This window comes from Manihot esculenta, chromosome 12 (assembly GCF_001659605.2).
Source record: "Manihot esculenta cultivar AM560-2 chromosome 12, M.esculenta_v8, whole genome shotgun sequence".
NCBI classification, from domain to species: Eukaryota; Viridiplantae; Streptophyta; class Magnoliopsida; order Malpighiales; family Euphorbiaceae; genus Manihot; species Manihot esculenta.
The window spans coordinates 8,093,966-8,106,417 of NC_035172.2; the positions used below are offsets into that span (position 1 = coordinate 8,093,966).

A 12,452-nucleotide genomic window follows, 5' to 3' on the forward strand; every position below is an offset into this window, starting at 1 on the left:
CCCTACAGGATGGCCCCAGCCGAGTTAAAGGAGTTGAAAGAACAGTTGCAAGAGTTGGTAGAAAAGGGCTTCATCCGACCGAGCACTTCACCTTGGGGTGCACCAGTTTTATTCGTAAGAAAGAAGGATGGATCCCTTAGACTTTGTATCGACTACAGACAGTTGAACAAAGTCACTACCAAGAATAGGTACCCTCTGCCAAGGATCGATGATCTATTCGACCAGCTAGCAGGAGCAGGTTGTTTCTCCAAAATAGATCTGAGATCGGGGTACCATCAGCTAAGGATAAGGGATGAAGACGTGCCAAAGACAGCTTTCAGGACCAGATATGGGCATTTTGAGTTCCTTGTAATGCCGTTCGGGTTAACTAACGCCCCTGCAGCATTCATGGACCTCATGAACAGAGTGTTTAGCCAGTACCTGGATCACTTCGTTATTGTCTTCATAGATGATATCTTGGTGTATTCCAGGAACGCAGAGGAGCATGCCCATCATCTGAGGTTGGTTCTGCAGACTTTGAGGGAACATGGCTTGTATGCCAAGTTCTCTAAGTGTGAATTCTGGCTGAGGAGCATTTCGTTCTTGGGGCATGTAGTGTCAGAGAATGGTATAGAGGTAGACCCCAAGAAGACAGAAACTGTGGCTAACTGGCCTAGACCCACTTCAGTGACAGAGATTAGAAGTTTCTTGGGTTTGGCAGGTTACTACAGGAGGTTCGTTCAGGACTTCTCAAAGATAGCAGCTCCTCTGACCAGACTAACCAGGAAGAATCAGAAGTTTTTGTGGACCGACCAGTGCGAAGAGAGTTTTGAAGAGCTTAAGAAGAGGTTGACTTCAGCACCAGTTTTAGCTCTGCCATCTAGTGATGAGGACTTTACAGTCTTTTGTGATGCGTCCCGCGTGGGACTGGGTTGTGTGCTGATGTAGAAGGAGAGGGTGATCGCTTATGCTTCTAGGCAGCTGAAGAAGCACGAGTTGAATTACCCCACACATGACCTGGAGATGGCAGCAGTAATCTTTGCACTCAAGATGTGGAGGCACTACCTCTATGGGGTAAAATGTGAGATCTTCACAGATCATAAGAGCCTGCAGTACATCCTGAGTCAAAGAGATTTGAACTTGAGACAGAGGAGGTGGGTGGAGCTGCTGAGTGACTATGATTGTAAGATACAGTATCATCCGGGTAAGGCGAATGTCGTGGCAGACGCCCTAAGCCGGAAATCACTCGGTAGTTTATCCCACATATCGGCAGAGAGGAGGCCAGTGGTGAAGGAGTTTTACAAGCTCATTGAGGAAGGTCTATAGATGGAGTTATCTGGTACAGGTGCCTTGGTGGCCCAGATGAGAGTGGCACCCGTGTTTCTGGAGCAAGTGGCTCAGAAACAGCATGAGGACCCGGAGTTAGTGAAGATTGCCAGGACTGTTCAGTCAGGCAATGATAGTGAGTTCAGATTCGACAGCAAGGGGATCCTCCGCTATGGGAGCAGACTATGTGTACCAGATGACATAGGGCTAAAAGGAGACATTATGAGGGAGGCTCATAATGCAAGATACAACATTCACCCCGGAGCCACCAAGATGTATCAAGATCTAAAGAAAATTTATTGGTGGCCAGCTATGAAGAAAGAAGTGGCACAGTTCGTGTCAGCCTGCGAAGTGTGTCAGAGGGTGAAGCTGAAACATCAGAAGCCGGCTGGAATACTTAACCCGCTACCTATTCCAGAATGGAAATGGGAGAATATAGCTATGGATTTCGTAGTGGGGTTACCGGCGGCATCCAACAGAGTGGACTCCATATGGGTGATTGTGGACAGACTCACCAAATCTGCTCACTTCATTCCTGTCAGGAGTGGCTACTCTGTGGACAAGTTGGCGCAGGTGTATGTAGATGAGATCGTCAGGCTGCATGGGGTTCCTGTTTTGATAGTGTCAGATAGAGGGCCCCAGTTCACCTCCAGGTTTTGGCGGAGTCTGCAGAATGCCATGGGTACTAGGTTGGATTTCAGTACTGCCTTCCACCCCCAGACTAATGGACAGTCAGAAAGGACCATCCAGACTATCGAAGATATGCTCAGAATGTGTGTGCTGGACTTTGGCAGTTCTTGGAGGCAACATCTACCTTTGGTGGAGTTTGCCTACAATAACAGCCATCATGCTAGCATTGGGATGGCTCCATATGAAGCTTTATACGGAAGGAAGTGCAAATCACCTGTTTGCTGGGAGGAAGTTGGAGAAAAGGCCTTGGCAGGGCCTGAATTAGTAGAGATTACCAGCAGGGTGGTACCCATAATCAGAGAGAGAATCAAGACTGCTGCAAGCAGACAGAAGAGCTATGCAGACGTCCGCAGGAGACAGTTAGAGTTTTAGGAGGGGGATCTGGTATTGCTCAAGGTGTCTCCAATGAAGGGAGTGGTTCGCTTCGGGAAGAAAGGTAAACTAGCCCCACGATACATTGGACCCTTTGAAATCTTGCAAAAGATTGGGAATGTGTCGTACAAGCTGGATTTACCTGCTTCAATGGAAAGAATCCATTCGGTTTTCCATGTTTCAATGTTGAGAAAGTTTGTGTCAGATCCGAGCAAGGTTCTTAGTGAGCCTGATGTGGAGGTCCAAGAGGATCTCACCTATGTTGAACAGCCAGTACGGATCATAGACACCCAGATCAGAAAGTTAAGAAACAAGGAAATCCCAATGGTGAAAGTCCTGTGGAACCACCACAACTTGGAAGAATGCACTTGGGAGACACGGGAGTCCATGCTCCAGCAATACCCTCATCTCTTTTAAGGTTAGATCTCTTTGTGTTTATGTGCTATGTATATATGTTATGTTTTATGCCATGCTATGTGTGCTAGTTGAGGTACATTCGGGGACGAATGTTCTTAAGGGGGGAGAATGTAATACCCGGCTAGACTCCGGTATCGGAATTCCTACCGTCCGGTGGAATCTCGGATGTTGGAAGTCTCTAGTAGGGTAGAAACATGTTTTCATAAAATGTTTTAAAGTATTTCATGGTTTTAAGTATGAAAATTAAATGAGTTTTTGCATGAAAAGTCTTTGGAGGAAAACCCAGGTTCGGCCGCCAAAAGTCAAGTTCGGCCGCCGAACATGCATGCGTTTTGGAGGCACGTTAGGCCCCCGAAAGCATGAGTGAGGGAAGCCCAGGTTCGGCCGCCGAAAGTCAAGTTCGGCCGTCGAACATGGCATGCATGCGGAGGCACTTTCGGCCCCCGAACGTGGCCTGGCCAGCCACCTATAAAAGGGTCCCTTAGGTCCGCACGGGCAAGCTTTTTCTCCCCCGTTGTCGGCCAAGGTGAGTCTCCGCCACCCCTCCCTCGATCTTGAGTGTTTTCCTTAGATCTTCCATGATTTTCACAGGTTTTAACTTCTGTTTTGAAGATCTGTGAGTAAAGAGCAAGTTTTGGGTACTTGGAGGCTCAAAGAGCTCAATCTCTCCATCTCCAAGCTAGGATCGCCTTTCCTCTCGTTTCTTCAAGAGGTAAGCTCGGATCCACCCTTGTTATGTGTTTTAAACAAGCATTAAGTTGTTTTATGGGTAGAGATGCATGTTTAGGCTTGTTGATGAGTTTATGGGTTTTGATGTTTTGATGAGCAATGTATGTTGATTTTTGTGTGTTTGAAGTGTTGTAGTTGGGGTATATGCTAGTTTGAGACCCCTAGGTGTGATGTATGATGTATATGCATGTTTTAGAACAAGTTTATGCATGATTTGAGAGTTGGAAGGCAAATGTGCATTAAGGAGCCAAGTTTCTGCCCTTTGGCAGAAACCAGGTTCGGCAGCCGAAGGCACTTTCGGCCGCCGAACATGGCTAGGGAGGCAGGCCTTTCGGCTGCCGAAGTTGCCCCCGAAAAGAGACTTTCGTCTCTGTCTGGGACTTTCGGCCGCCGAAGGTGCCGCCGAACATGCATGAGTTTCGCCTCTGTCTGGGAGTTTCGGCCGCCGAAGGTGCCGCCGAACCTGCCTGACTTTCGGCTCTGGAGGGACTTTCGGCCGCCGAACCTGCCGCCGAAAGTGCCCTGTCCAGCCATTTCTTGCATATTTTTATGTAGTTGTTTTATGATTTTTTAGGGGGTTTTTGGGGAGTATATTAGAGTTATGTTTATGTATGTTTGGTCCCTCATTGGAGTCCACCTGTGTAGGTTCGGACCCGAGGAACCGAGGACCCCAGCAGTGAGCCAGCTGCTACAGAGTTTGTCAGAGCTAGCCAGAGGTGAGTGGAATAAACCTTAAGTTTTAAAATAAATGAAATATAAATTTTGAGCATGATCCATGCATCATGAATGCCATGAGATATAGTAGGTTGCTTGCATTAGTATTCACGAATATGTTGCATTGCATTTATGATGTTGATGTGGATTGGTTATTGGATGATCCTTTAGTCCTCATATGATATGATGATGTTATGGCATGATATGGTATGGAAGTCCAGGTTGTACCCATTCTACGTCCCTGGCACGATGTAAGAGGAAGTCCAGGTTGTACCCATTCTACGTCCCTGGCACAGTTGGACTGTATGATATGTTATGTTAAGAGAAAGACCGGTTGTACCCATTCTACGTCCCGGCACAGTTGGACTATGTAGAGGACTATTGGTGACAATACCATCCGAGATGTGATTAGTTGTGATGTGTTGCATTCCATGAAAGCATGAAATTTTTAATATATTGTTTTCTACTATTCTGCTCACTGGGCTTTGTAGCTCACCCCTCTCCCCTAACCCCAGATGTGCAGGTACAGGGTAGACAGGAGGTTAGCCAGAGTTTTGAAGTATGTCTATGTAATAGTTAGATTGTGGACATGACAATTGTACTATGATGTAATGTAAGAGATTTCAGTATGTTATGTAATGAGGTATATTGAGGTTATAGATGTGCTTGACCCTATGAGTATTTTATCCCTTTTGATACATGATCTATAGAAATGTTTTATAATGTTCATGAAAGCCAACTCATCTCATGTTGTATCGCCCGTTGGGGCATTGATGAGATCCCACAGAGGGATCATGATTATGATCATGACTATGTACATGTATGTTCAGGTTGAGTTGGATGTTTAAAGGAAAAGTTTTGAATTTTTATGCATGTTGTGGATCATGTATGGGATTATACAGGTTTACAGGTTATATGTCAAGCTTGCTACGGGTCCCGGCGGCCTTAAGCCGATCTGGATCCTAGCGCCGGTAGCGGTCCGATTTTCGGGTCGTTACAGTGATCAGGGCAGTGATTTGCCCAATTCACTAGTAGAAACTGACCCGATCGCTGGGCAAACTAAGCTGTCCGGCCGTGATTTGCCCAAATCACCAGAGAAGGCAGAGAGTGATCTGCCCAAATCAACAGACCAGGCAGAATCCAGTCAAAGGCAGAAACAGCAACTTATGGAGAAATTCAAGGTACCTCCTCCCTTCCCAAAGAGATTTGCAAGGTCCCAAAAAGAGAAAGAGGAAAAAGAGATATTGGAGACACTTCGCAAAGTGGAAATCAACATACCCCTACTTGATGCTGTAAAGCAAATTCCAAGGTATGCCAAGTTTCTCAAAGAACTATGCACCAACCGAAGGAAACTTGCTGAACGTGAAAAGGTAAGTGTGGGGGAGTGTGTTTCAGCTGTCATCCAAAGGAAACTTCCGGTCAAATGCAAGGATAGAGGGATGTTTGCAGTTTCATGCAAGATAGGCAATGTGGGTATAAAGAAGGCCATGTGTGACCTTGGAGCCTCAATTAATGTCATGCCCCTTTCTATTATTAACTTGTTGAATGTAGGTACACTCAAGGGCACCAGCATCATAATCCAATTGGCTGACCGATCCGTTGTCTACCCTAAAGGAGTGCTTGAAGATGTGTTAGTGCAAGTGGACCTACTAGTCTTCCCAGCTGATTTTTACGTCATTGACATGGAGGAAGATAAGAGCAACACCACCTCTGATATCTTACTTGGGAGACCATTCTTGAGCACAGCAAGAACAAAAATTGATGTGCATGATGGCACATTGACCATAGAGTTTGAAGGGGAAGTTATAAAATTTAATGTTTATGATGCCATGAAATTCCCCAATGATGTTTCTCCTGTTTATGGCCTTGATATAATTGATAATTTAAGTCAAGAAATTTTTGATTTTGATCAAGAAAACTTACTTTATGAAGGTCTTTGCAGGAGAGAAAAAGTGGACAGCAACACCAAGACAGACCAGATGGAGTACTGTTCACAGCTGGTTACAGGTGATTTGCCCAGCGATCTGCCCAAATCACCCAGACAATCTGCCCAAATCAGTGAGCAAACAGACTTAACCGAAAGTGATTTGACCAGTGATTTGCCCAAATCACTGGGCAAATCAGACAGCAAGCAGACAGAAAACCAGCAGACAGCAGTTACACCAGAACTGAAACCCTTGCCTAGCCACCTCAAATATGCCTACTTGGGAGCTGGAAATACACTTCCAGTAATTATTTCTAACCAGCTCAGCCAAGAAGAAGAGGAAAAGCTCCTTGATGTGTTGAGGAAGCACAAGAAAGCAATTGGGTGGACATTGGAGGACATAAAGGGTATCTCACCCTCAACATGCATGCATCGGATACTTATGGAGGAAGAGTGCAAACCTGTTCGTGAGGCACAAAGAAGGCTGAATCCACCAATGATGGAGGTTGTGAAGAAGGAGATAGTGAAGCTCCTAGACATTGGGGTAATCTACCCCATTTCTGACAGTAAGTGGGTGAGTCCCGTCCATGTGGTACCAAAGAAGACCAAGATTACCATTGTCCCTAATTCTGAAGGAGAGCTAGTACCCACTCGTGTGCAAAATGGGTGGAGAGTTTGCATGGACTACAGGAAGCTCAACACAGTCACAAGGAAGGACCATTTTCCCTTGCCCTTCATGGACCAAATGCTTGAGAGACTTGCTGGAAAAAGTCATTACTGCCTCCTCGATGGATATTCGGGATTTTATCAAATTCCCGTTGCACCTGAAGATCAAGAGAAGACCACTTTCACTTGCCCATTTGGCACCTTCGCATTTAGGAGGATGCCCTTCGGTCTTTGCAATGCACCAGCCACTTTCCAAAGGTGCATGATGAGCATTTTTTCTGACTATGTGGAGAAAATCATTGAAGTCTTCATGGATGACTTTACGGTGTATGGCAACTCATTCCATGAATGCCTAGCCAACTTAGAGAAGATACTTCAAAGGTGTTTAGAGACAAACTTGGTTCTCAACTATGAGAAGTGCCACTTCATGGTCAGCCATGGCTTAATCTTAGGTCATATTGTTTCAGCAAAAGGGATTGAGGTGGACAAAGCCAAAATTGACACCATCAAAAATCTGCCCTACCCAACCAGCATTAGGGAGATTAGATCATTCCTTGGACATGCTGGTTTTTATAGGAGGTTCATCAAGGATTTTTCCAAAATAACTCAGCCTTTATGCAGGTTGTTACAACAGGAGGTACCATTCAACTTTGATGGCAGCTGCAAATCAGCTTTTGATTTGATCAAATCACTGCTGATTTCTGCCCCAGTCATCCAGCCACCTGATTGGACTCTTCCATTTGAGATCATGTGTGATGCCAGCAACTTTGCTGTAGGTGCAGTATTGGGACAACGTAAAGGTAACTCTCCTCATGTTATTCACTATGCTTCACGCACCCTAGATGCTGCACAATGCAATTATTCAACCACGGAAAAAGAATTGCTGGCTGTTGTGTTTGCATTGGAGAAGTTTCGGTCCTATCTACTTGGGACAAATGTGATTATATACTCAGATCATGTTGCACTAAGGTATTTAATCAAGAAAAAGGAGTCCAAACCTAGGCTGGTGCGATGGATATTGCTGTTGCAAGAATTTGACTTGGAAATCCGCGACAAGAAAGGAAAGGAGAACCTTGTGGCTGATCACCTCAGCAAAATTCTGACCGAGATGGAGACATGCCCCATCAATGAGACCTTCCCTGATGAGCACCTCTTTGCTGTCCAAGAAGAGGAACCATGGTATGCTGATATTGTTAATTACCTTGCCATAGGTGATTTGCCCACTGATTTGCCCAAACATATGAGAGACAAGATCAAGAAAGAGGCAAGGTATTATGTGTGGGATGAGCCTTACCTATGGAAGCATTGTGCAGACCAAGTCATAAGGAGATGCATCCCAAACCATGAGATCACTTCTGTCCTAACTTTCTGCCACTCTTACAACTGTGGAGGTCACTTTGGGCCACGCAAGACAGCCTTGAAAGTTCTTGAAAGTGGATTATTTTGGCCTAACATATTTAGAGATGCTTATTTATTTTGTAGGTCATGTGCAAGATGCCAACAAATGGGAAACCTTGGCAAAAGAAGTGAAATGCCTCAAGCCCCCATCATGGTGTGTGAAATCTTTGACATATGGGGCATTGACTTCATGGGACCATTCCCACCTTCCTTTGGCAATACCTACATACTTCTTGCTGTAGATTATGTGTCCAAGTGGATTGAGGCCAAAGCAACAAGGGCTGATGATGCAAAAACAGTGTGTGATTTTGTAAAATCCCACATTTTCTCAAGATTTGGACTGCCCAAGGCCATAATCAGTGACCGAGGCACCCATTTTTGCAACAAGGTGGTAGAAACTCTCCTAAAGAAGCACCATGTCATCCATAGAACCTCTACCGCCTATCATCCTCAAACAAATGGGCTGGCTGAAGTGTCAAATAGGGAGATCAAGTCCATCTTGGAGAAAACGGTCTGCCCAAATCACAAGGACTGGAGTGTGCGCCTAAATGATGCCTTATGGGCATATAGAACAGCATATAAAACTCCAATTGGGATGTCTCCATATAGGCTGATTTATGGGAAAGCATGCCATCTACCTGTGGAACTTGAACACAAAGCCTATTGGGCTGTGAAGAGCTGCAATCTTGATGAAAAAGAGGCTGGAGTTCACAGGAAATTGCAAATCCAAGAGCTTGAGGAGATTCGGCGTGATGCATATGAAGCCTCATTGGATTATAAAGCAAGGACCAAAGCCTTCCATGACAAAAACATCTCCAGAAAACACTTCCAGGTTGGTGATAAGGTTTTGCTTTTTGATTCCAGGTTCAAATTATTCCCTGGAAAGCTTCGGTCTAGGTGGATTGGGCCATTCTTGGTTGAGCATGTCTATCCACATGGAGCTGTTGACATACGGAGCCCACAAACAAGCAAAGTTTTCAAAGTTAATGGGCATCGTTTGAAGAGATTTTATGAAGGTTTTACTGTTCATGTTGTGGAGGAGGTTCCCTTGGATCCCCCTTCCAAAGACTGTTGAGCAAGACACTGAAGTCCAGCCCAAGACAGAAAACAGGGCGCTACTGGGAGGCAGCCCAGATGTGGTGATTTGCCCAAATCTCCGGAGTGATTTGCCCAAATCTCCGGAGTGATTTGCCCAAATCACTGGGCATATCACCTGACTGTAGAGTAGTATCAAGTGATTGGGGCAGTGATGTGCCCAAATCGACAGGTCACATCGACAGGAACAAAACACGATCAATCAGGCAGTTGCACCAAAGAAGTGATTTGCCCAGGTGATTTGACCAAATTACAAGCCAAATCACCAAACCAAGCACATCATCAGGAAAGGCGTGAACAGTCACGTGAACAATACCAGCCAAGCAACAGCAAGGAAGAAAGTGATCGGGGCAGTGATTTGCCCAAATCACTGCTCAAATCACCCTGTCAAGAATCCAAAGAGCCAACATTAAATGATCAGGGCAGTTCACCTACCCAAATCACTCTTAAGTATATTTTCTCTTATTTTTTACTTTTTACGCAATTTACTGTTTTCCTCTCTTCTTCTTCAAGATTTTCTTCTCCAACCACCACTCACCCACCGGCGAACTCAAAGACCACCATGGTCCGAATCAAGATGAAGGCCACCGGCGGACCATTCATGTGGAAGAAATTAGGGCTACCGAGACCACCCAGTCCCTCTGACAGTGATGACGAAACATGGGACGCACCACTAGTCCACACCAGCACCGAAACGCCACTGGCTATGGGAACAGCATCAGGACGCACCGACTCACCGGCCGCCCAGACATATCGCTGGCAAAAGAAACGGCCAAGGACGCCGATAGCCCCGACAACAAACCCTGCAGACGAAACGCCACCAGAAGCCACCACTTCTTCCGGCCACGGAAAGAAACGGCCAAGAACGCCGTCACCACCCTCACCGTCACACCCAGAACAAGAAACAGAGACTGCTATTGCCATACATCCCGCAGGACACAAAGAAAGTGGTGCGCCCAGCGATTTGCCCACGGATACGCCCAACACTATGCCCAGCAATGTGCCAAGCGCTATGCCCAGAAATGTGCCCACTGATGCGCCCAGCGATTTGCCTACTGACTTGCCTGCTGACTTGCCAACTGATGCGCCCAGCGATATGCCGAGTGATTTGCCCAGCGATCTGCCCAGACCAACATGCCCTGATCACATCACTCAGGCCCTGCAATTCAACAAAATTTCTGAACAGACCGGGCTGGCCAAAATATCATCTCTTCCATATCATCCAGGTAAATACATCCATCATGGCACCCTTCGCGCACTAAGACTCCAGAATCAGGTATGCTCCCTCATTTCTGCTGTTGGTTGGGAGAAATGCTTCTTCCTTCGCATGCCCTCCTTCCTTGAACTCACACAGGAGTTCTTCACCACCTTTTATTTTAACAGACCTGCCATGCACAACCTGCACACACAAAGCACAGTGGGGTTCAGATTATTGGGACAGCGATTTCGCTTGTCCCTGCAGGAATTTAGCAATGCCATGGGCTGTGAATGCCCCCAGTCTACTTGGGACTTCCCTGCTGAGTTCAACCCAAGTTCTGCATACTTGGAGTTAAGTGATAATCCCCCACACACCTACTCACCCACCAGGTCCAAGGACTTGTACCTCAGCAACCCCAGCCTGAAATACATCCACAGATTTCTGGCTTACACATTTTCTGGCAGGAATGATGCTTCTAACATCCTGACCAAAACTGAGTTATATATTCTTTGGTGCATGCGCACTCATAGAAAAATCCATCTTGGATATTGGGTTGCTACCCAAATATCCAGCATCATACAATACCACAAGCCTCTGATTTTTGGCCCTTTGATCACTGCCATTGCAGTGAATCTCAAATTATTGCACCCAGCACATACTGACCTATCCCCCACCCCCAAAACAACCCCCTTAGACCTACGCACATTAGATGACATGGGGTTGCTTTGCAAAGTAGGGGACATGTTTTCCATTGCACCTGCAGGTCCAGTAACACCACGCCACGAGCGTGTCTTCAGAAGAAAGAAAGCCAACAATACCACCACCCAACAGCCAGCCTCCATCACTGTCCTCGCAGATGGGAGAACATAGGATACAGGGCAGGAACCAGCACCAGCATAGGAAGCACCCCCAGCAGCCCCCAGCAGGATGCCCATCAGCCACATGAAGACGTAGCCCCCAACCAGACAATAGAGGCTCGTCTCACTAGAATTGAGGACCGAATGCAACGGATGGAGCACCTATTGGACCTGCTGGTAGACCATTTTCTGCCCCAGCACCGTGACAGACAGTGATTTGACCAGTGATTTGCCCAAATCACTGGCCAAACCACCCACAGGCCAGGAAATCCCTTTCCCTTTCCTCATTCATTCTTTATATATATATGCTTATACATTGAGGACAATGTTTGCCATAGGTGTGGGGGTATTGTTAGGTTAATTTTGCATTGATTCCATCATTGATTTGTTTCTTTTTGTTCCTTTTTTGTTTCTTTTTGCATTATTTTTACCCCTTTTTGCACACACCAGAATTTTGTTTTTTTTCACACTTCCTGCACACACACACACACATAATTTTGTCTTAGCTAATTGCTCTACTCAACATAGATAACAAGACTAAAAGAGCTTCCTTATCTCATGACCCCATTGATTTGCCACCCCTTTAAGCCTAAATTGAATCATTCACAGTATGTTACCTTCACTTAGAGAGTTTTTTTCTCTTGAACTGAATCCTTAAATTTGCTATGGTCAAGGGAAATAAAAATATAAATACATGCAAACAAAAAGTTAGTGTAACTCCCTATGAGCTGATTTGCCCAAACTATCATGAAAAACCAGCACAAAGCACAAATCATAAACCTGTTCCAATGGTCTAAGACTATGAACTGAGCCTAATAGCCACTTAGAGAAGTGACTGACTGAGTAACCGGAGGTGTATCACCCATGTACACAATCGCGTAAAAAGGGCAGTGATTTTTTCAAGCAAACAAGTTTCGATGGTCTAGACTATGAACAGAGCAAGTAGCCACTTGGAGAAGTGACTAACTGAGTAACCGGGGGTGTATTACCCATGTACACAATCGCGTAAAAAGGTTAGTGACTTCTTCAGGCAAGGATAAGAATAAGTGCTGCTGAAAATAAAAATAAAAATAAAAAGAAAGAGAGA

General features: G+C 45.6%; 1 protein-coding gene across 1 annotated transcript; it reads left to right on the plus strand.

Annotated features, from left to right (window-relative positions):
- The first annotated feature begins 9,872 nt into the window (after positions 1 to 9,872).
- Positions 9,873 to 11,378, plus strand: LOC122725259 (vegetative cell wall protein gp1-like). The gene is made up of 3 exons (XM_043962289.1): positions 9,873 to 10,586; positions 10,773 to 10,863; positions 11,272 to 11,378. Exons 1-3 carry the CDS (start codon positions 9,873 to 9,875, stop codon positions 11,376 to 11,378), a joined length of 912 nt encoding a protein of 303 aa, XP_043818224.1.
- The last annotated feature ends 1,074 nt before the right edge of the window (positions 11,379 to 12,452 follow it).

What these genes read in the sequence shown, in the direction of transcription:
- LOC122725259 (XM_043962289.1), top strand. Translation starts at nt 9,873, where the DNA reads ATGGTCCGAATCAAGATGAAGGCCACCGGCGGACCATTCATGTGGAAG. An exon ending in CACTAAGACTCCAGAATCAG is followed by an intron (nt 10,587 to 10,772) that starts GTATGCTCCCTC and finishes TTGTCCCTGCAG; the next exon opens with GAATTTAGCAATGCCATGGG. An exon ending in TTCTGCATACTTGGAGTTAA is followed by an intron (nt 10,864 to 11,271) that starts GTGATAATCCCC and finishes TTGCACCTGCAG; the next exon opens with GTCCAGTAACACCACGCCAC.